The following is a 25022-nucleotide window of genomic DNA, read 5'->3' as shown; positions in this document are numbered from 1 at the left end:
AGGTTACGTACACCGAACTAGATCGACTGTAAATCCTACGATCATCCACTCGTTCAACATTGTCGTGTCAGAGTCGAACGTCCCGTGAAGCGGATAGACGCGTTACGGTATTCAAATTCGGATTGTTCACCGTCTACCAGCTATGCGCTCGGTCGAGCGTATTCTCGCGCGATTAATGACACGGATTCCGCGTCCGGCCGCTCTTATTGGCTGTCGTTTCGTTCCTGCGAAGGTTCGCCTCTCGTTAACCCTTTCTATTATTTCCTAGTCCTTTTAATTAACGTAACCGCAGCGGCAAAGTTTCCAGGGGCCGCTTTTACCAGAGAGACGGTATCTTCCACCGGTGTACACAGTCCCTTCGCCGCAACTTCGTTGCCTCGTTCCGCACATAATGCAATGAACAAGCACGCGTACTTCCGCGTCACAGTCGTAGACTCTTTCGCGCAGAGCTTACCCGCGAGAAAGATCCTTTCTTCTTCAAGGTGGGCCTCTTCACCGACCACGAAAGACAGAGATAAGTAGAATAGCCCACTCGTGGTAATTACACGCTTCCTCCCTTGCTTGCACATTTTATACTCTTTTTTTTACCCTCTATCTTTCGCTTTCTCTCACTGGCTCGCTCGCTCGCTCGCTCGCTCTTACTCTCTCTTACTATCTCTACAAACAGTACTAATCCCGGAAGTGGTCGTAGCGCCAAACTGGTACTAGTCGGTGCATTCGATTAACCCTGCTCAAGATCCGGTTGTCTCGTGCACCTGGCTGCCAGCGGGCCCGCCATGCTCCGAAACGATGTAATAAAGTGTTTCGAAGGTCCCTCGTTAAGAAAGGAATTCGCGCTCGTAATTTTCACGAACATCGATCCAATTTTCGTTAGGATCGTCGTTAATGTTCGTTACGACCGACGAAACGACGTTTTCGCTGTTGTTGCGACGATCGCGATGTTTTGCGTTCGAATGCTACGGTAGAGTACGAGTCGAAGCAATATTCGTTTTTTTTTTTACCATGGAATAGAGTATCTATTTATTTCTTTCAACGTTCTGGTAACCTTCGACCGTGAGAAAAGATCGGGTAGAGGTAGACTTTACTGTCCATTTTGCGATGCAACCGTAGTAGCGTAGAATTTCATGGATCGTGCAAGATTGTTTCTCCAAGTATGAATCATTTCCAACGGAATCTCTACTTTTGTCTTACTTTGGACGGTAACGTCTTCCTGACCTCGTTCGTACCATGAATTTTGGCTCGCGATGTGTACACACGTTTCGTGTTCCCAAAAGTATAATACAAACAAACAAGACCAAACTCACAGGACGTTTGATTTTCTTTACCAGCTCGTTTCGTTGCGTTCGGTATGTCTTCGAATCGAAGAACCAAGGCATTCGGTGTGCGCAACTTTTTTCTATTCGAAAATTATCGCGGTACGTAATTGTTGGCTGTGCGTCGCGTGGACACCTACATTTACGCTCAATTCGGTTCATCTATGAATACAGTTCTGGCAATTGCGAGTAGGTTAATTCGGTACTAGGTTTCGCTCGATACGAAATATTAAGAATGTACAAAGAGTACAGTGTCGTTACAGTCGTTCTAGATCCACTTACCGAACGAGAAATCGGAGAATGGACGTACACGGTCTCTAGGGTGTGTTCAACCTCGGCAGGGAGAAGCACTAAACATCGATTATTTAAGAGCGAAAGTCAATGTACTAAACGTAGTTAATGGGAAAAATATACGTACAGCGAATTGTAATCAGAGCTGCTTCTGGGAAACACGCTAATTATTTACCTAACCGAGTTAGCGCTTTGAGGTGTTGGAGTGCGGAGGCGACAACGATAAAGTCATTTTAATGGTCGGGTAATTCAAAGTCGCAGAAGCCTCTTTCGTATTGCACTTCTGGGAACATCGATGTTACAATGGCAATTAGAAGCCTACTAAAAAAACTCCTCGTGAAACAAAAAACGTTCGCTACCGTAACGTGACTTCGAACCTTTTATAGCAAAATGATATCGTTCCACGCACTGTCTACGCGCGAGAAAACCTAGACAGTAGACGTTTAACAAAATGGTGCACTCGAACTACCATTCCGTAAATAGTAAACGTTGTTGAAAATTTTTCATTATACGTCGGTTTCTTCTCTGTTCGTTGTCAATGATTTTAATAATTCTATTTTCTCGCTACCAGAGAGGAGCGAGATAATTCCGTCCGGGGACGCGAATGAAGTAAACACGGTTCTAGCGCGACGTTGAATCGAAAAGTTTAATTTTTCTTTCGTTGTGTTTTTTTTCTTTCTTTGGGGCGCGATACAAAAAAAAATTAGTTTCGTCGCCTAAAATAAGATCACCGTCGCGAGTCTCTCTTTCGGATAACGTTCCTTGGCGATTAAACTTTTATCCGGGCCCGATGTCAGCTTGTACATGGTGTGTTGGCACTTCAATAACAGTGGAAATGATAGCAGCGGCAGTAACAGCAACCTTGGCGGGCAATAGGCAGCTTGTAACCAAGCCACCCTTTTCTGCTCTACGCGACTGACGCCGGAATTTAGTCGTCGGCGTGGAATACGACTCGGTAATTCACGCTAATCTAATTTACCGGCAGTTGAGGTAGCGAAAGGTACGAACACCGGATAAATAGCTGAACGCGACCGAGTTGTTTGCCGGTGTTGAAACGCGAACCGAATTTCGAAACTGTCGACGATAGTTTAACGATTGTAATTATCGCGTACATTTACTTCCTCTTTTAATTTTTTTTTTAATAGACGTACAGGATGAACATCCAGGAAACACTTTGTGGACAGATTCAACACTCGTGAACGATCAACTGTACGGATCGTTCGTAGAAACGTGCGATTTGAGTTTGTTCGAAACTGTAGAAAGTTTTACGTTAATAACTCGTATCTGTTCCTCTTCGTAAGAATTGTAAATGATCATCTTTTGTGGACTCTGGTCGTCGATCTTTTTATCTTATTCCATCGACGCATCCGGTTGTCGTTCAAAGGGGTGCAATGAACTTTTTTAAATTCTATCGAGACGCGAGGTGACTATTTTGGATATACACAACCGTTTGTACTTGATCAATGTTAACATTGATTAATGTTAAAAATTCGATTATTATTTTTAACATTAGAACTACCGACAGATTGCGGTATCGTTAAGGTACACCTCGTATGTATCTTGGGAAAATCGAGGAAAAAGGGATTTATAAAATTAATTGCGCGTATAAAATAGAAAAGGTCAAGCCTTCGGAAAATATGCAGCGAAATTGAAAAAATTTGAATACAACGTTTAAGTAGAAAGATGGATTGGATATCTCGCTTTGAATTTTCAAATGGAACCGATTCGACCGATTGCGGGTGAAAAATGAAGAACTTGCAATCGATCGAAAGCTTACCTAGATTGTGGAATAAACATCTCGTGTGTCTACGATGCAAACAATTTCTTGAAAGAACTCTTTAGCGGCTCACGGAGAATGCAAACTCCGTAGCGTAATACGCGAGACGACGTAACATTGGGCGCTTTAAACGGTAATAAAGTAGAAAAACGAAACGAAGCAGGAAATAATTTTAGCACGAATATATAAGAAGTGTGCTCGGAATGTTTCACTTTGTAAAAGTGCGGGACTATTTCGGAATTGAAAGACGCTTCTTGTTAAACGTAAAGAATTTTTACAATTTTCTTCATCGCATTGTTTGTGCCTCGACGACGTTTGGACTGGTTGATCGAGACACTGAATTGTAGTTACTGAATTTAAGCACTAAGTAAATTAATATTTATAAATAAGATGGTAGATATATAAGAAAGCGATGGTCAGATGTACTAGTGTAACGTTGATCGGTTGAGTCGGGAGTTCACCCGTGTTCTCCTTAGTCGGCCTTGCCCGTTGGCGTCGAATCCGAAAACTGTATAACGTTGATCGGCTGAGTCGGGAATTCGTCCGTGTTCTCCTCAGTCGATCTGGTCCCTTGCCGCCGCATCTGAAGACTGTATAACGTTGATCGGTTGAGTCGGGAGTTCGCCCGTGTTCTCCTCAGTCGGCCTTGCCCGTTGGCGTCGAATCCGAAAACTGTATAACGTTGATCGGCTGAGTCGGGAGTTCGTTCGTGTTCTCTTCAGTCGACCTTGCCTCTTGGCGTCGAATCCGAAGACTGGTATCTGTGTCTGGTCGCAGCTTCGAAGCAAAGGAGTCGTCCTTCCCTTTCGTGCGTACTTGGGTGTTGTTGGAAACCTCAGCGGCAACAAGCCCGCGTGGGTTCCAGCTTTGTTGCGTTGCCTACGTGCGATCAGCGGCTGTCCTGTCCAAAGTCCTGGCTGGTCACTTGCACAACACTTGACCGCCGCGTCCCATTGTTTGGCCAACGAGGGATCCTGGCAGTCGTTCCTTTGTTTATAAATTCATCCTGTGTTCTGAAACCATGCTGAACTTCTTGAGCCTAGAAGTCCTTTGCAGTGCAGTTTTCTAGCGGAATGGGCGCCAGATGAGCGAGTTTCGAAAGCAGCCCTTAATGGTTGCAATTTCCGCTTTCCTCGCTCATCCAAAGGAATACGCAAAAGTCCCAACAGGGATCGATCATTAGATTTTTAATCGAAGGTAGACGCAACTTTAGCGAAAAAGTACTTTTCATTTGAAGAGAACGAAAACGAAAGCGTTTTTTTTACGCTTTTTTGCGCTTTTTTACGCTTTTTTACGCTAACCTTAAAATTAAACACGGTCGTTGAGATAGTTTGTCAAAGAGAACCAGTTTTTCTCCGATGAAAATCATTAGAATGTTCGTTGCGATGACAATTTTGATTCGATCTTATTAATTCCTTCGTTCTAAAAATCGACGGATATTTAGACACCGAGAGAGACACGATCAAAAGACATCGATACGAAAAATTTGATTCTTTGCAAACTGTCGTTAAATTGTTCGATCCATTGTGCACCTTTACACTTTGGAAGCATATCTCCTTGATGTTTTCACTATTTCTATCGAAGTGTACAGAACGTAACCGAAAGTTTCTATTTACTCCGTTCGATACGAAAGCCCCTAGTACGGAGTGTAATCGTTGCCATCGAATATTAACACCAGAACTACCAAAGGGGTCAATTCGACTTGTTTGAAACTTCTTTTTAAAATTACTCAATTATTAACGGTGTCTTTGCCTATAATATTCGTAGACAATTATCAAAATAGACAACTAATGGTAGCCGTAAATCAATTCGCCCTTTCCCCGTCTAACTTCGAAGATACGTACGCGGTGCGATACAAATAATAATACCGTAATGTGTTCACCGTTGGTAGTTACTGTGTTAAAGCTCGCGAAAAATGTTACCACGGTGAACGCGCGGAGCAACACCCTGTGTGTATTTTACGCGTCATTTATCGCTTTACTCGTCGCTCGCGAAACCGGCCTACGAATAAAGAACCATCTTCCTTCGACACACTTTTCACGTTTCGCGACACGTACACGTAATTCGAACACCGGTGTCCCATAGTGCCGAGCGTCGAGTGCGTTCACCAGGTGCAAGGACGCGAACACAAATTCCACTTAACACCATTTAGCTGTTCGACGAATTTTTTTGTCCCGATCATAGCCAGGTCCATAAAGTCGTTCAATGGAATCCCAATGCAATCACGTTCGTAGCTGTTCCTTTCTAGGAGGTCAGGGTGCTGCACGCCAGGAGCACAAGCCATTTACCCGGGAAATGCAATAATTGCAAATTGTAATGGGACGGCACTCCAGTACCGCGCCATTGTCGCTATATCAAGCTCCCTCTTTCGTTCCATCCCTTCTTTTTGCCTCTCTAAATCCTCGCCGTTCTCCACCCTTTGTATCTTTCTCTGTTTGTTTCTGGTGGCGCGCAGCGACAAAACACCTGCTGGCACGCTTCGCGTCGCTGTCTCCTCCGCGATCTCCCATGGGAAAACGAAAATATTTCACGGTAAACAGTTAACGGTTTTTTGTGCTCGGATAAGTGCGCAGACTCGAATGCGTTAACGCTTTGGTGGGAATTTACACGGAAACGACGCGACGTTTAAACCTGGAGAAAAGTAGCGGTTAAATTTTTCCGCGGTTCGCGTTGAAAGCTACGTCTCTGGAGATCGAGTGTATCGAGATCGGACGAATAGGTGTCAACCAACGGAGCACGTAGCTCTACTTGCGTTAACGATTAATCGCGTTAACGAGTTTCTCACGAAATTGGGAACTGTACCTAAATCAACGGAACGAAATTGCCCAGTACGGTATAAGACGATGAAGAATTTTTTTCGTTTATCGAAGTTGAGGAATACAGTCAGATGCAGAAAGTTCCCGGTAATATTTCGCGGTGATATTTCTAGGATAATTAATAGGTTGTTCGATAAGTTTTATCGAACGACAAAACTGATCGAATTAGTAGATACAGTTGGTAAGTTTTATATTATATAGATTCGTTGGTAAAGTTTTACCTGTTATTATTTTCATCTCGAAAATTCATTATTCCGGAAAAGGTTTTTGGAAAGGTGGAGGTAACTTGCATCGACCACTAATTGCCTTCCAATTTGCGTAAACCGGTTCCTGTGAAAATTATGGACAATTGTTACGTGGAATTCTCTTTTCCTGATAATAACGTCGACGTGCAGGCTCTTGGTAACTCGAGTATTTATCGCTTCCGGTACACTCGTTTTCGGTGTAGACCATCAATCTGGCGAACCAACTAATTAACGCGAACCTCGTTTACGGTCGTGTGCACGAACGACTATCCGTTTCTTGCGAGGTTGAACGGGATGGTGACAGCCGATAAAATATAAGTATGGTCGAATGTGATGTAAGTGGGTTGGTAATGTGTTTGTCCTGGCCGTAGTTTCCGTAACGACGATTCGAATATTTATGGTAGCTGCACCGTCGTTGAAATACCGTGGATGACCTTTGCGCAATGGAAATAAAGATCGACGGTAATTGTTCGTAATCTTCTATCGCTTTTTTGCAAGTATTCACGTGCTTCTACGCGAGACACTTTGGATCGATGTACGCGCAAAAGCGAACTTACGCAAACTAAATTGCCAGAACGATAAAAATGGTTCAATTTTCCTGGACCAACGTCGACTGTGTCCGCTGTGGTAAAAGTGTCACGTTGACGAGTGTCAACGCCGTTTCGTTCAAAATTTGTACGAAAACGATGAACGTATAGTATACCGAAGTGTATTTATTAGAAGATAACGATAACAACGGACGACGATCATTTTACGGAATTTGATAACGATCTCCGATCGTATCTAAAACATTGCACAATAGGACTTTCACGCGCAATAGGAAAACTATGCTTTATTTGTGCTGTAAAACCATGTCTACTTTTGAAACAATTTTCATGTTTCATCTCGGCTGATACACGTCGCTGTATCTCACTGTTAAACTCATGGTTCGCATAGGTTGATACACGCCCTGCATTTATCGAGTACTCCGGCACGAGACCGTTGCCCGTGGAGGCGTAGTTTCTTGCCCGCGAAGGCGTGGTTTCTTACCCGCGGGGGCGTGGCTTCGTGCCCGCTGACAACTATCTGCCCGCTGAGAAATGTCTATACGATCAACGAATTGGGCACACGCGCCTTACAGTACGGTCGAATAATCACTTTTGCGTGTATAGATTATTCGAGTGTACAAAGGTGTGCAAATTATTGGATCGAAATTTGTGGTTAAATCTACCGTTCTCGTTTATCAATGTATAATGTAGGAATTTTCCGATGCTGGAGATTAATGTGGTAAAGTGTAGGAAAATTTATTCGAAGCGAATCGTTTTGCTAGTCGATTATCGTCGATCGTTATCTCGAGATTTGAAGTGTTTATTCACAGTCTCTTTTGTTTTTATTGAACGTTCCAGTTGACCATTGCAGCGGAGACCGTTGCGTTTGTAACAATGTAACGTTACGATATATATGTGTAACAAACTAACGTTACGATATATATTTGTAACAATCTAACGTTACAGTATTTTTTCCAACAATCTAACTTTACGATACATTTGTAACACTCGTGAACTAAAAACGAATCCCAGGAGATTATCGCTGAGATATTTGAGCGGTTGTACTGTCTTTGAGTCCACCGACGAATCACCCTACATCGTGTTGAATCGCGAATTAGACAGCAAAGCATTTATTCAGCGTTACCTTGCCGCAGAGGGTGTATTACTCTTGGAAAACGGGATATAACGTGTTTGACGTTGATCTTAATACATTAAGTCGAGATCAGTGGCGAATAACTTCTACGTGAATTTTTCAGGGATTCGTTTCGTTCTATATACTTTCCATAAATCGCGATGCGCTTTTATTGAAAGACACGAGCGCGAACGATCGCGTTGGTGCGGTCGTTATTAAAACCAACGCGGTACATGACGTACACCGTTCCTACGCGCAATAAAATGTTTTAGGATTACGCAACGAAGCTCATGGCGAAGTCTGCCGTGTGCTGCGCAATTCCGCGTGGCATAAAAGTGCTCTGCTCCGATAATATACGATACAACGAAACGCTATCACGGTTTCTGCGTTACGTTTTTTGTTCCGTGCACCACGGATCTCGAAAGTATTCGAAGGTTCGCGTTCGGAAACTCTAATGAGCGGAATATGATCACGATAGGGACGACAAAACCGTAGAAAGACACTGGAACTGGGGAAAATTTGAACGAAATTCTGACGCGTATTGTTGCGAATGTACTCGTTTCGCGCGTATTTTGCTATAACTATTTGTACGCGCAAAATTTAAAGGAAAACGTTGGGCGTAGTTTGGTAAATATAATTGTAAATTTGTTGCTCTTAATACCAACAAACGACGCGCAATTTTGTCTTCGATAGGTTGCTCGATAAGTTTTGTCGTTCGATAAGAAATGGTGCTATTAGTTCCGTCGTTTTATTTATCTAAAGATGGCGCTATTGTTCGACGAATGTGTGCGAAGTTTCGTGTAGATACGTCGACGCGTTCGTATATTTACGGTTGTTCAAAGTCAAAGTGTCGTAGTATTTTTTTAAAATGGAAAAGACGACAAAACTTATTGAACGATCTGGTAAATATGCGAGATAAGAGAGTGCGAAGAAGTCTTTCGACAATGCGCTCGAAATACGTTAACGTCTCAACCGAAAGTAATATGGTTCGTGTTATGTGCGCGTACAGATTCGTTGGCTCTCTAATAAGGAAAACGCAAGTACTCCGATATTTCGTTCGTTAAAATTTTCGACCGTAAATTTTCGAACACTTTCGTCGTTTACCATTTTGTCTTTCGGCACTTCCAGTGACTCGTATGTATCGTTTATATCGTTATTCGGGGTGCGTAAATGTAAGGAAAGCATAGAAAACGAAAAGTCGAGAAACGCGCTCGTAGTTCACCGTATTACCGGGTAATTTAGTTTACGAAAATACAGACGGTCCGTACAAAGGAAGGAAAATCTATTTCGTCGCAACTGGCTATGCTCTGTAGCGTAATCCTAACTAGTAATTCCAACGGCTAATATTTCGACTTTATTGTCTACATTTCTACCGGCTATGACAATATTGCCGTTACTTACATGCGCTGAAAATGTGTATATACGTGTAACCGTATACACAGATATACTTGTGTATATGTATATATATATATATATTTCTCCGAGTACACGACAGCAATAAGCGGAACGATGTGAAAGTACGACCTCGCTGGAAAGTATTTCGTACTTCGAACAGCTTATTTTTATCCTATAACAGTTTTGAAATATCTAGGAAGATTTACAGGTTGTGTCGAGGCTATGGACGAGCTCTGTATCTTCGTCGACGTTAGATACCGTCGCTACGAGATTAAAAAGCGACAGATTTATACGAATTTTTATGGAAAAACAATTGTGAAAATTTTCGGTTTGCATAGCTAATAAATACACGAGAAGAATTTCACGATCGAAGCATGAATTTTCTTTTTTTGTAAACAACCGACAGTATATCATACACACTGACGTATAAATTCGTACACGAACGTTGGGATAATCTTCGTATTCGAAAAATAACGTTTCATTTCCATATGTTCCTGAATTATTATCGGATAGTAGGATTCGTTTTCCATCGAGAATGAACTAAAACAAGATCGTAGATCTTTCGATTGAATATTCTTTCTACGGACTTTAGAATCTCTCGATTAAATATTCTTTCTCCGGACTATAGAATCTCTCGATTGATAAATCGTACTTTCGATTGTCTGCAATTATTGTATTTGTACTTGTACGTATTTAGAGCCTCCACGTGCGAATATTGAATAGTTTTATTCGAAGAAATTTGTCGTATATTTTGTCGAATACACTCGCGAATTGAATAGCATTTAACCGACGAATGTTCGATCGGTTCGCGATTATAAGACTCCGTTGCCCTGTTCGTTTCCGTCCATCGTGACAGGATTATCATTTTTCGCACGATCGCGCATTATCGTTTCACCGCGATAAGATATCGCGAATCGAGAAACGTTCTGTTTTTTCCCGTCTATGCGAAGCTTCGATAAGGAATACCCACGTTGTCGTTGAACTGCCTTTTTTCTCTTCGTAAATTCTCGCGACTGTGAGTTAAGAGTACAAGTACGAACACGAAAGCGCAATCACTGAAACGTGTTACGCAACGTTGCGCGATACTGTCCGACGATCGAGGTTCGTCGCTGTATACGGACCGTTTGGGAACAGTGTCGGAAAATCTCTACACGCTCTGTAGATTTTCAGAATTCAGAAAAATGTTTTAACAATCTTCTCACGTTTGCGTTGTAGTTTTTTTCTTTTTTTCTTTTTTACAGAGCTCGAACGTTGCTCGAACAGATAGTACTTCGATCCCTTTGGTATTTGACTCCGGTCTGGCAAGCTCTGGGTCAATTTTGACCCGTGGAATGTTTGCGTCACAGCCGCGAAATAAGAGTCGTTGACCTGTTTTTGTGCTCGATGCAATCGTCGAAACAAAAAGATTAAGCATTCGTTACGTCTATTAACGTAATACTTCAACCAAAACGTACACACGTATTCGAATGCGAACTGATAAAATTCAGATTTTAAGAATACTTGATTATGGAACGTTTCTAATTTTACATTCCGTTGTATGCCTACAAGAGTAGGCATATTTATGAAATCGCGTTTTATCGGGTATTAACAATATCGATAAAAGTTTACGAGTGTTACGTGATCGATCGTGATTACCAATTTGGTTGCGCGAAATTTTTAAAATATTTAACGCAACACATATACGAGAGATCGTAAATACACAGATCGTTGTATACATTAATTTGCGAATATAAGAATTTTACGTTATACTAAAATTGATTATACCGTATTGCGTTTCTTTACGCGTATAAAAACATTCTGAATTATTACAGTAATTAAATAATTGTGCAAAGGCGAAGTACGGTCGAAAATTACTTTTAAATCTAACAGTGTATACGCTTCCAACTCGTCCATCTTGTCTAATCGAAACCTTTCTTTTCGCATTACAGGTGAGTCAATATCAGCTGCACGTTGTAACATCCCGTAATTGTAAGTATAATACAACTCCGTTCTTAATCTATGATGTAACAAACGTAGTTTAATTTTACGTTCATCGGTATAAACACGTCTTATCGTTTAGAAAATTCGTCGAAACTGCATTTACGTAAAAGTGGACAGAAGAGACAAGAGTTCGAAGGAAGAACCGCAAAATACGTTAATAAATTATTTTGTAATTCAAATAACGCTTACGTCGCAAGGTTGAACCGTGTTTCGTTTCGCTATTTTATACATGATTTATTTGTCGAACGAGACAAACAACGCGTACGATACGTTAAAGTCTGTTCTTGTTACGATGTTTCGTTAAAGACGAACGACATCGTCGTTGTCTCGCGATTCGCATTCTATTACGATGCAACGAAACGATAACATGCGAAGAGCACGCGCAAATGACAATAATCAGGCACAGTTAAGCAGTCGATTTATATTCAATGTCACTCGTTCTCCGTATTTAGCGTCATTGACGTTCCGTTGCGTGGGAGGTTAATGTGAATTTTTCGCCTACGGTCAATTGGTCGCATTTCTTGGCCACTTAGATCAGCTCTTCGCTCCGTTGGCGGCTTTTTAAATAGCCGGAGTAATTCGATTACGATCCGAAAAATAACTCGAAGCTGACGACTCGTAATGCCGCGGTAGATAAGGTCAGTTGCGCGATCGTAAATTGGGATGAGTTTCCCATCGTGGGAGTGGGTTGCATAAGAGCTTTCGTAGTAGACAGATCCATTGTCTCGGAACCGCCCTAATTTACGAGCACCGTTTAAGATCTACGAGAAATCATGGTCGGGAGAAAGAAAGAAGAAAAAAAAAATGTACACTCGAGACCGTGGAATAGATATCATCTTCGGAGCAGGACGATCTTCTTCGTCGATACATAACTGCTGAGACGTCCTCTTTTCGAGGGTGCGATTTGTTAGAACGATTTCGAGGGACGATCTTATCGAATTAATTTATTAACTCGTGTTCAGCGTTCGAGATATTAGATTGCTATAGAGGACGGGAATTCAATTTTCACGGGCAACTTATATTCGTGCGAGATAACCTACAATTGGGATTGCAATTTATACCGAAGTCAGTGGGAATTAATTTTCGTAAACCACGGTAGCGTCTCTCGAGTTGTCGCAGAGATATACTCGTCGTCGATTCTCTCGCTGAATCTCGTTCCCGTTCCTTGTTTTATCAAAAGTCGGGCAAGTTGGAGAGATAACCGGCGATCGAATTTCATTCGTGTCTCGGATTTGTTCGCTGGCTGGTCTTTTTTATATAATACTTTGTAATCGAGTATCGTAGAGCAGAATTTCCTAGAGTTGGTTCTCAATTTCCATCCCACGAGAGAACAGCGACTCGATGTTTGAATCTCAACTTGGTTTCACCCATATTTAGTTTTGCGCAACCTTCGTGAATTGTTCACCTCGTTTGCAAGTTACTTGCGATTTTTCCGCGACAATCGCCGTATTCCAGGGAGCTTTTTCCATTTTTAACAGTATGCGTTCACGAACGAAATTCTACGATGTGTTTATAAACCAAACGCAAGTTTCAACCGCGAGTAAACACGTTTGTGTAGTAAAAAAAACGATAACGAAAATCTGTATTAACAATTAGACCGCGGACGATGTACCCTGAACAGCGAGAACGATTTTTCTACGTTGAGTCTAATATGCCTTTTTCCGCTCGCGTCTGTAAAATTAACCTCAAAATTCCAGAAACATATTTTTTTCGAATTTCATCTACAAGAAACGAATGTTTTTCCCAGAAATACCGTTCTATTTATTCCGCAGAGCGGCTCGTTACGCTCGACATTAAAAAAGAAAAAAAGAAAAAAAAAGAAAAAGAAATATCTATTTCTCCTAGCAACGAGCAATTTCGCACGGTCGGTACGCGGTGGTTCCTCCAGGAAAATGTGAAATTTCCGCGGAGTTTGGGAACCACTGGGACGGAATACAAAATACGTAGCACGGTAAAAGCGATAGCTGTTTCAATAGCTGGCTCGTTATGCGTTCATAGGAATCGCGTTATCGGTTTGTTTGACTGATCCTCCGGTCGTGCTGGATTTAATAGTTTCCCGTTAGTCTGTGAAAACTCCTTCCGGAAGTTGAAGATGATGAAAGGAGAGTGCTCCTCGTCGCGCTGGAAGACAGAGAACCAGGGGTTGGACGCGCGAAAGAGGACGAAACGGGTCGGGGTAAGAAAGGGAAGGAGTTAGGGTTAGGGTCAGGTTAGGGGTTGGAGGAGCAATAAGGAATTATTGCGGTACGATCGACAAACGGCGGCTACGTGGTTGCACTACGGAAGATTCTCTCCAATCCAGCGACTTTCTTCTCCGTTGCTTTTCTTTCTCCGCCTTTCTTATTTCTTTCTTCCCTCGCCACGAAACCTTCCAGACTCGTCAATATGTAATGTTCGAAACTCCTGTTCCACCGAGTAACATGTTCGTCATAGCCATCCTACGTGGAATAGGAGATTTTATCCAATCCTGTATATTTCAGTAGACGCCACACGGGGGTAAACCGCGATGCGGATAAACGAAAGTCTTAAACACACGATATTTCGTGCTCGAAAAGGACAAAACGATTAACTCGCGGAGGAGTACATCGGTCGTGGGGATCTTGAAAAAAATATGAGAGAAAGGACGCCGCTAGACACATTTACGATCGTCCGTGACGATGTATTCTTCGAAAGCTATGAACGTTCTCGTATTTCTCGCGCGGAACCCTGTTTTTATTGTAATTTCTTTCTTTTCTTTTCTTTTCTTTTCTTTTCTTTCTTCCCTTTTCTACTCGTGGCCACACGCGACCGGACGATAAAGCGCGAACATTTTTCGAACAACCGTGAACAATTTGGTAACGAAGACTGCGAATCGAATTTGAAAGGTACTCGTTGTTTCGAGTTCCAAGGAGACGAAACGAAAGTTATCCGTGCGCGTTCTCGTCCGTTTGTGAACGGTGTATCGCGCTGATATAATTTATTTATTCACCGACGGGATAAACTCTCGAGTGTATACAGAAACAATACGATCGAGATCGATACAAGGCGCCTTGAACACGGTGACGCAACAACGGTGATACAGCTTTGAAGTAAATACTGGATTCGGTAAAAAATGATGGAAAGTTGAAACGAAATTTAATCGCATCGTAAATACAAGAGATATTGTTGCATAATCGTACGTCGGAGTAAATAATCGAGGTTCAAAAAGAGAAAATCGTCGGCGAAAATGAAATACGAAGAGTCGATCGGTGAGTAGTATTCGAATTCGTAATTCACTCGGGAATAATTTCAAAACAAAAGAAGATTTAATTTTCTTTCCGGTTCGAAGAGTTTGCGTTAAATTTTCTCAAAAATAGAATCTTAATTACGATCTCTCGTTGTCAAGGACCCTCTTATTTACAAACGGTGCTCGCAGAAATTAATAAACATAAAAAAGAGCGTTGCCATCGTACGAGTAAAGATAAATTCCGGAAGAGTAAGTAAAAGGAGAAAGTATCGAAAACGATGATGTTAATTGTCCGGTAATGTTATTACCTCGACGCTCGATTCGTACCGAACGCGCGTGTAATATTATACTAGGTTGTTCGATAAGTTTTTTCGTTATTTCCATTGTAAAAGAATACTACGACCCTTCAACGTTCGAACAACCGTAAATATACGAACGAGTCGACGGATCTACGCGAAACTTCGCACACGTTGATCGAACCGATAGCTCGATTTCTCATCGAACGACAAAACTTATCGAACGATCTATTACGTGGCAACGATATTATTGAAAATATAATTATTTCTACGGACGAAACTGTCGATAAATGAAAGAAAATTAAAGTACACAGTTCGAGGGATGGATTTATCGCGCGCGAAGTTTCGCTTTCCTTTTGCCAGTCGCGGTCACGGTTTGGATAAAAATGCAAGTAAACGCGATTGAAAACTACCTCTTGAGTCATCGATGATTGTAACGCGTCGTCGAAGGTCGGCCGGTTCTTGTATCGCGCGCATTATCTCCATACGCGGACCATTCGCGTTCGAGAAGCAACGCACACCGACGAGAACGAGTATCGACTCGCGGCGAATCAATCGTCGCGGTGTGCGTTCGTTATTCCGGTATTATTCGCGACGGACCGGGTTATTTAAAATAACGATGAATCATGCCCGTGGCAAAAATAAGAGAAACACAGCCACTGATGGAGCTGCATCGATAGTTAGAACCACTTACTCGTAACGGTCATCGCGTGGACAATGCTTCATCAACTTAACGCGTCTTCGGTCGCCGCTGTCATTTCCAAACTCACCCTCGTGGTCGACGAAATTTCGGCCGCGTCGATATTACGAACCTACGGAAATTGTGTTACGGAATCGTGCGACACGTTGCCGCGAAACGTACGAACGCGCGGAACGAACGCAAGCAGCGCGAAACAATTTCAAAACGCTCTCAGTGCCCCTTTATAACGACCATTGTATACGAATTTGGCCACGTAATTTTATTTTTCCCTCTCTCTATCTCTTTCGCAAAAATATCTTTAATGGACTCCCCAGAGCCGTTCATTGAATCGGTATCGCGCAATTGACTCGACCTTCCCATCCACGTGCGGGTCCTCTTTCGGGGGATTTATTTACGGTGATTAAAAATTAAACACGCGCGAAACGAGAGAAAGGCACAACAATTGAAAAAACGGAACAAAACTTCCACAAGTTGATTTTTCGACGAAATTGCACGTTTTCGAAACGCGCGATACGTGTCTCGTAATTATCTTCGTTGGTTCGTTTAACGAGATTGTACGCGAAAAGAAATAACCGCGATTATTTTACGTTTCGATCCACGTACGGGTCTTTATTTTTGAGAATTTATTTACGGCGATGAAAAATTAAACACACGTGAAACGAGAGAAAGACACAAAAATTGGAAAACGGAACAAAACTTCCACAAGTTACAGACACGCGATAGGTGTCTCGTAATTATCTCGGTCGGCTCGCTTGACGAGATTATACGCAGAAAGAAATAACCGCGATTACTTTACAAGTAACGTTATCCAAGATGTAAATCGTGGTAGTTTATGCGATTAGAGGAAAACGCATCGATAAGTTGTTTATAGTTACAGCGATTAGAATCGTATGTACCGAGAGAAATCGTACAGAGCATTATAAGAATCTCTACGATATAGCTGGTCGATCGTAGCTCTTTGAACCACGATGACTTCTAATCCACAAGGTTACGGTACCGTAATATCGTACTTCTTGCTTCGTAGATAGGTACATTACCAGAGTCCAGCTGACCCTGTCGTTATTCGTAACAATCGGGGTTGCTTGTAATCGTTGTTGTTCTTTAAGAAATATCGACATCGAAACGATAGATCGTGAAACAGCTCGCGTATAGAAATTCTGCTTCTCGTTCGATAGCGTTCGAAGCGCGTGTTCGAGAAGTGTGAAAAAAGCAGTTTAATAGAACGGGGTATACGAACTCCCCGATGCGATATACCCTAGGGTCAATAGACAACTGCATTGCGGAGAAACTTTTCTCCTCCGTATGGGTTGAACGAAAGACGTTGGCAATTAGAAGATATTCGAGGGAGTTGTTGCAGAATAACTGCGAAGAATGTACGAACGAACGAAACGCGATATAATTGCAACATTACCGGAGAACTAAATTATCTAACCCGCGGGTAATACCGATGGATAAGAAAAGTGAACGCTTCGTTATAAATTCCATTTCATCTGTGTTACCTTTGTGTCGATTTTACCCTACGATAACAACATTTATGAAATTCTCTCTCCCCGACGCGTGGACCCGAGCTTTTGTACGATATCGTCACCCAGGATTACCGGGTACCCTTAGCCCCTTTGTGTTCGCATTTAGATGCAATAAACGTTCATCGTTATTATTTTTTTCTCGCGTACATTGTTCTATTTCCTCGCAAATATAACGAAATTGCAAACAAAAATAAAAACAAAGTTCAAGATTTTGTTATCGTTCTAGGTAAAAATCGTGACAAATAGGCGGGTATATGAAGAATATACGACAAGAATGCGTGACAACGCTCAATCGATATTGCAATTCTTGTAGATTTAAGGTTAAAAAACACACAGTTTACACGTATTTAGCGAAACAGTAATTTAATTAAGGATAGAATTTGTGTTAATTAAGGACCCGTTCTGTCCGAGAGTCAAAAGAGGAAACGGTAGCCCGTTGCAGCTCTCAAATGTTTATATTTGACCCCACTGTCGTCAAGGTTCCAAACGTCGGAGACACAACGCGACAATGTGTATCGTTGTCTTTCAACGGTAATAAAAATGTAAACGATGACCACGAATGTCGTTCGTAGACACGAGTTTTCGAATACGGTCCGATCATTTTTCTCGATAATTTACACTCAACCTATCGACTTCGATGAATCGAACGTTCGTATTTCCTGACAACGCGTCTAAAAAAAAGAAGAGCCGAAACGGAAAACCGTTACTAAAATTGTTTTCCCGTTTAATCGTGTCGAGAAAAAACATCGCGATCGAGAACGTTTTGCACGAATGAACGTAACGAAGCTCGAGAAGCGTTTTCGTTCTCGTTAAATTCTTCGTAGTTTACCATAATGCGCGGAGGCGCGCGCGTGTGTAGACGAAACATCGATGCGCGACGAATTGACGCGTATCGGGGGCTGCGTTTGACGACACAGAAACACTGACTGTCTCCTTCACCTGCGAAACCTATCGCGCGGAGATAGACGCGCTCGGTGGAGGTTCGACGAGGGTGCAAATTGTAGACGAGGGTAGGAGGTAGCGAGGACGACGACGACGACGACGTCGGTAATGCAACCGGGGCCGTGGCTCGTATAGCAGAAGACCGCGATGGAACAATACCCTATCGAGCAACATTGTCTACGGGAGCAGGCTGGGACCCCGCGCGAGCTACGCGACAGAGCGTGGAGCCAGAAACGAGAGTAAGCGAATCAGCTCGGTGAAGAGAAAGAGGGGTAATCTCGTGCATAGTGTACACACATTGTCCGTTTCTATACAAGGTCGGTCGTAGACGCTGCGGTCTTCCGATCAAATTGGATCTACTGAGAGTTCGGAGTATCGGGTCGACCGCAGCAGTGCAAATCCACGGGAACCACGAAATATCCAGCGTCCACAATCCTGTCTCATTCCCACAAACCAACTGCTGCTATATTTTCCGGTGGAAATGCCGATCGGCATTACGCCCGGATACTTTACATAATATCGGCCGGTCCGTGAATCGAAATGCAATTTGGTGGACCCGGACGAACGTGATCTACATAGCGCACGAACGTAAGGGGGAAACGTTAGAACAGAAAGAAATCGTCTCGGAGGAAATCGGGCTACGTATTTCCCGTTACCGCGGGAAAACTGGAACATTCGTCGCGCGCCATCGTGAATCGATCGCGAACCTTGCACCGTTCTTCTGCACGATCGATTTGCATCGATGGATGTACTTATCTCCTGTAAAAGGGTGTCTCGAGATAACGAACGGACGGAAACCACTTGGGGCGAGTTGGAAAAAAAGAGAGTGTCGTTAACGATTTCTCATCGTTTTGTGCTTCTTTCGGCGATGAAGATGGAATACACGAAAGTAATAAATAGTCGTCGAAGCGAGTAGGCGTCGATCGGAAAGTTTCGATTCGTGAACGAGTACCGGAATCTCGTCACGCGTTGAGAACTGTGCGCTCGATCATGCTTCGATCACTTTGCGCAGGAAATGTGAAATATTTTAAACACCGTATTCGTTCGGTCAAGAATGATCGTTGTTGAAAATAAAATACGTGTAAACGTATTTATGTACAAAAATTCATCTCTTGGGAGAAATACAGACGAGGTCGAACTATGCGTCGAAATTGTTCACTTCGCACTGTAAATAAGAATTAAGGGACCCAGGCAAACTGCATCCAATACCTTTTGCACTTGAGTTTTGTCTCGAGCTGCGTAAGATTCTAGCTAGAACGATACACCTTCCTGAGAAATAAAGTACAAAGTAAAATACAGTACTCTATAGTTATTTCTTTTAATTTAATTTCATCGTGTATCCTAGGACATGCTCCCCGATAATTATTTTAATTATTTTCGTAGTCTCGTGGACGCATGCGTGCACGTTTGCGAGTCGCATTTTGTAAACGTATACGGAACGTTACCGAACTGTTGTTGCGAGCTAGAGGGTGATTCTGCGCAAAAGAATAATTCGAAAACGTAGAACGACATTTCTGGATACGGAGCTTTATTTTCGAAAAATTATAGATTCGTGGACTTTCGAATAACTATAGATGCTGAACTGTATTATTCTCTTCGTTCGAGTTTATAAATACGTACCAATGTCACGGCTCGTTATCGTATCCGATTCGAGGAGTAATTTTATCTCGATGTTTATCCCGTAGTATCCGAAGTAAGAAATCGGAACAGCGATTCGAATCGGCAGATCGATACGCTTCGAACGTGACCACGAACGAGATCGTATCGTACTCCATGAATATTTAACATCGATTTATTCGAAAATGAAGCTTCGCGGGGGAAAAACGTCGCTCTGCGTTTTCGACTTAGTTTTTCGCGTAGATTCGACTCCTTTCGGTAGCACTCTGTACAACGAACGCAATAACGGCGAACCGGGCTATTTGGATAGAAAATGGCGGTCGAAGCGTTGAGAAGAGGATACCGTGCTGACGAGTCGAAGAAATAAAATTTGTTTTCCTCGTTTTCTTAAAGTTTGCAGCGCGTAGAATGTTACGTCGAGAAGATACTTCGAAATTTAAACATTTAGCGATGTTGCAGCGATAAATAAACTCGTTTTACGTTTTTCTCGAAACTATATTTTTCAACCCGGTCGACGCGAAATCTCCGAAACTACGTATTCGATTTACGTCAAATTTTATAAAGACTTTCCGCATAGACTTTCTGCTCTATCGTACAACGTAGCGGACGATTTTTTAAATACGTTAATTATTTAATTTTTTATAAACGTTTAAAGTCGTACTTTTTTTTTTTCTTTTGTAATCAAAACGATCGTTATTTCTTCGAACTACGACCATTTCCACGATTATTAAAATTTTCGAAAAATCGTACGTTACATTTTAGATAATTGTCTGTAGTTTATGAATCGACATTTTTTTCTTTCGAAGCTCCGTGTTCTTGTCAACCGAGACTGCCAACGAAAAATGTTTCACCAGAAGGGTCTCTGAAAATAGCGAATAACTTGGTACAATTTTTACTTTTGCAAAATTGTAAAACGAAGCTGAAAGTCATATTTCTATTCTCCGAAGAAGAGTACATTTTTCGTTTAGTAACTAGGTAGAAAAATGATTTGGAAAATTCACTCCTTTCTTGACGTCTCGGAGCGGTTCGTACCCCCTTGATCGTTCCCGCGGTTTCGCGAATTCGTATTCAAAGTTTTTTCTCCCCGTAGCTAATGTTCCTCGAGGCGGCTGAAACCGCACGGAACTGGCCGACGGCACGCGAAAACGTTCTTGGTCGTACGGTTAAGTGTCGAGACGCCGGTGTTATTATCGCGTTACTTAATTTCCTACACGCGGCGTCGAAACGAGACGAATTGTGACAATTTCGAGGCGACAAGTGACAATTTCCTCGAAGGGAAGATTAAAGCGAGAAACGAACGGCGAGGTGTCGGGTGGAAAGAGAGGGCAGAATCTAGAGTAAGGCGCGTGACGCGGGGACAGTCTCGAATAACGCCTTCGGAGGGTGTCCCGGCCCCTTTCCGCGCGCAGCCCCTCGTACTCAAAGTGCTAATGAGTGTCGCCTCGTAAGCCAATTAATACTCTCCCCGTCGCCCCGTTGGCGAGTCGCTAGCTTGCGAACGAGTAAAACAGGGCCGTTGGATGGAGAAGGAGAAGCATCTCCCTCGAAAAGCTAGGACCCCGGTACCTGCTACATGACCAGAATACCCCGCGGATTTGGTATGCCGGCCACGCCTGACCGTCGCACACCACCTCCTCGTCAAGTGAACTCCGTCGTAAGGCGCTGCCGAACCCACCCCACGACCTCTCCACCGACCTCTCCACCGACCTCTGCCAACCTCTACCGAGTCTCCCCAGGAACCTCTGGCGTCGGTCACCATCGCCGGGACCGACTTCTCGTTGCGCCAAAGCCTCCGCCTGGGAGCAACGCGGAGGTGTAACCGTGTTCCATCAAGCCTAGAGTACTTACGAACTCGAGTACTCGTACGGTCGTACGTGAAGAGGCGCGGCGTTACTTCTTACTTAAAGGCGCGAAGGACTTACGAGGGGAACGTGACAGAATTTTAGACCCCGTCGCTCGGGGCACAACCGCTTCGGAGAGGACCGGTATCGAACGAATCGCCACCGATTCTCGGACGAGAGTCGAATCTTCCTCGGGATTGGAAGTGTGGCTGTGTCGAAACGAGAAGTATACCTCGGTCACCGTAAACGGAGAATCGAATCGCGCGGTGAACATTTTTCTCTTCGACCATCCAACGTTCTCGTTTTCGTGGCAAGACGGTGGATGGAACATCGTACCAGTTGCGGCAATCTCAAGAACAATGCCGTTGTAATTATTGTCCCAACGTGCTCCAGAACTTCTGTAGGCATTCAACCGCCAACAGGCTCGTTCCGTAGCTCGAAGAGCGCCCCTGAGCTCGCTTGTACATACGTAGTTATAGACCAAGTCCAAAGTACTTAGGGTCTACGGACATAGCCGTGGTATACGGGAAGAGTGACGCCGGTACGGTGTTACTTCTTACTTAAAGGCGCGAAGGACTTATGACGCGTACGTGACAGAATTTTAGACTCGTGCTTGCCAAACCCTCCACCCCTTACCCCCGTAGCCAACTCTGGAACTGTAAGAGAACGAGCGACCACCGTTCGAGGTGGTCTTTCTTTTTGCTTCGTCCTCGTTCCCTAACCCCGCCTCGCCCTGTCCCTCCTCCGACTTCCTTCTTCGCTCGCTTCCCTCTAGCGTTCCCCCATTCGTCAGCACTCTCCGCGACAATAAAGTTACGAGGGACGTCGAGTTTACGGGAAATTGAAGTTTTGCACGTCAAATTGTCGCCGGACCACCGTACTCTCCTGGATGACGAACTCTTTAATCGCGGCTCGTGGTATCTCTGGACGACGGCACTTGAAACGTTCCTTCGTTAAGTCGGGAGCAAGTTTTCGACGGTTAGGGTGAGCAAAATTGGGAATCGTTTTATCCGATACCGTGGTTTCGATCGAATTATCGTTATTCGAAACGATTCGACGAAACGTCGCGCGACAACGGCTTCTACGGGTTAATTTCCCGACGCTATTTTCCCTTGTCCGTCGAATCGTGCGCGAGTTTCGCTGAAAGATTTAACGCTGTAACTACCAATGGTGAATATATTCCTATTTGTCTCGGGTCGCACAAGTGAATCATAGAAGTTAAACGAGGAAAGGACAAATCGATTTACGAGTACCGTCGGTCGTCTATTTTTATAATTTTTACAGCATTTGGAGCATTTTGGTCGTAAAACAAGTTAGCCTTCGATCGAATTCAGTCGGTACGGTAACTCCCGCTTTCGAGCGACAATTTTTGTACCGAATTGAAATAACGAAAACGTTCGTCGAATTTTATCGAGGAAAATAGAAACGATTGTATCTTTTTCTTTACATCTTACCCCGAGTATCACCAACGGTGAAGTTTTTTCAATGAAAACAAACGACTTTGTATCCGTGACCTCGATTGGAGATAAAAATCGCTACCTACCTTGCTTTCGAAAAACGGTCTCGATTATGTCGCTCGGAAACGAGTTTGTTCCATTTTCGATCGGAAGCATCGTATTTTATGCACGATCTTAACGATTATTTACAAACACTTACGAAGGATACGAATCGCTTCGATCCGTTTGTTCTTCGTAGTTATTAAAAATTGTTCACGAGTCGTGGAAAAAAGAAAGTTCCAAGTCGTGCATTTTTGCCGAGGATCCATCGGCGGCCCTCTCTATCGATGCGACACAGAAGTATCTCTAACCCGGAAATAAGGTCAAATCGGGAAACCATTTGCGTACATGCTTTTTATTATTTTTGTTGGCCAGACCCCTTATGCGATGTATCTCGCGTTTTACGCGATACGCCGTATTTCGTCGTGGAAATATTCGAGAGTAATATTCGCGACGGAATATAACAATTCGGATATTATATAACATCGCGAATCGGATGACAATTAACCAATGAAAATAGACGGTTCACTAGCGAGCGGTTGTTAGAAATTAGCAAAGTTTGAAATAGTTCGTCCTTTATCGCGCGTCGAACGCGATTGTTCCCCCTGTGCGAGTGTTCCCTGGTGGTGCGTCTTGGGTAGCAATAGTCGCGGGCTGTTCTTTCTTTCGAATCGCATTTGTAGAGCGGATCACGTGTGCCACGAGGGTTCGTATATACCGCTACCGCTACCGCTACTGTGCCTCTTGTTTTGGCAGGTTACGAGTGGCATGTTCATCCGATTAACTTCAAGCCGAATTACGTCTTCTATCGAGCCACGTACCTCGAGTAGAAGTACTAGCAGTATGTCCAAGTATCGGGTTAGTGGGAGAGTTAACGCCTGTTTTCTGGATGTGAAAACAAATCGAATATCCTCGGTGCCGTTACTTGGTTCAATCGATCGCAGAGCGTCTGCAATTTTCCGCGACAACGTCTTACCGTGTCGCGGAAGCCTTTCGACCCTCGTGATCCAATTTCTGGGTCATTTTGGACCCGGTAGATTCGTTGTCAATTTTAAGAATGTCGTTCGTTTCCAATTTTCCAATTTGTTACACCATTCTCGATCGTTCGGTAACGGTATCTACGATGAAAAACGAGACGAGCACGGATCCACTCCTCAGGTCGCTCTTGACCCACGCTACCGTGCTCCACGCGTCGATATCGCTTTTGCTCGAAGACACGAACCGTTTTCAAGTTTCTAACTCGGCACTGACCAAAGCCGACGTTACTTTCGCCCATTTGTTGTTTCCCACGGATTTTCGATAATTCGTTTCACCCGGTATCGTTACGCGCCACGATCACGGAACATATTTACAGACATTCGCGAAGCTATCGACGTTCGCGCATCCCGTGTACTCGGCGAGTAGCGCAAGAATAGCGCTGATAAACTAGAGTCAAAGTATACGGTGTGCTGCAATATCGCCGCGCAACGCTATAAAGGCTTAACGGTATAACTGGTGCACGACTTCCGAGGTTTATGGAAAATTGCCACGTGAGCCGTTACACAGGATTTGCTATCTAAGATCACGACGTTGCAGGTTGTTCCGTTTCCAGCAGCGACGCGGCGGCGACGACGGTGCGCACTTTTCCCGTCGATCACGAACCGACATTATAGCCTTGCAATTTGTCGAAATTAGATTCGCAGCGTCGAGCACGTGTACAAATGACAAAAGCCGTTGTAGCAGCTCCTGGTTTCTCGTCCCGGTGGTTTACGAGCGGCATGTGCTGCCGGTTGAATTAGGCTTCTAGCACGCCACCTGCCGAACCGCCCGCATTGTCATGCGAGGAGCTCCCTATAAACCGAGATTGCCCAGGGATCGAAAGTTATGGTCGGCCGTCTTCTCCGCTCTTCTCTTCGCTTCCCGTTTCATCTCTCGTTCCTCAAT

The 25022-nt window shown here is 43.5% G+C and overlaps 1 protein-coding gene across 22 annotated transcripts in view; it reads left to right on the top strand.

Annotated features, from left to right (window-relative positions):
- Positions 1 to 25022, top strand: part of LOC143153680 (protein muscleblind) — a 648624-nt gene that overhangs the window by 129563 nt on the left and 494039 nt on the right. The window contains exon 4 of one of the 22 annotated variants that reach the window (XM_076325123.1): positions 11425 to 11464. The exons of 20 other annotated variants lie outside the window; for them this stretch is intronic. In XM_076325123.1, the coding sequence (XP_076181238.1) occupies positions 11425 to 11464 (40 nt within the window). Of the gene's footprint in view, positions 1 to 11424; positions 17501 to 25022 lie in introns of those variants that run through there. One more of the 22 variants, XM_076325116.1, reaches the window with a different exon arrangement.

This window comes from Ptiloglossa arizonensis, chromosome 13, assembly GCF_051014685.1.
Source record: "Ptiloglossa arizonensis isolate GNS036 chromosome 13, iyPtiAriz1_principal, whole genome shotgun sequence".
Classification (NCBI taxonomy): Eukaryota; Metazoa; Arthropoda; class Insecta; order Hymenoptera; family Colletidae; genus Ptiloglossa; species Ptiloglossa arizonensis.
This window is presented reverse-complemented; position numbering and strand designations above follow the sequence as displayed.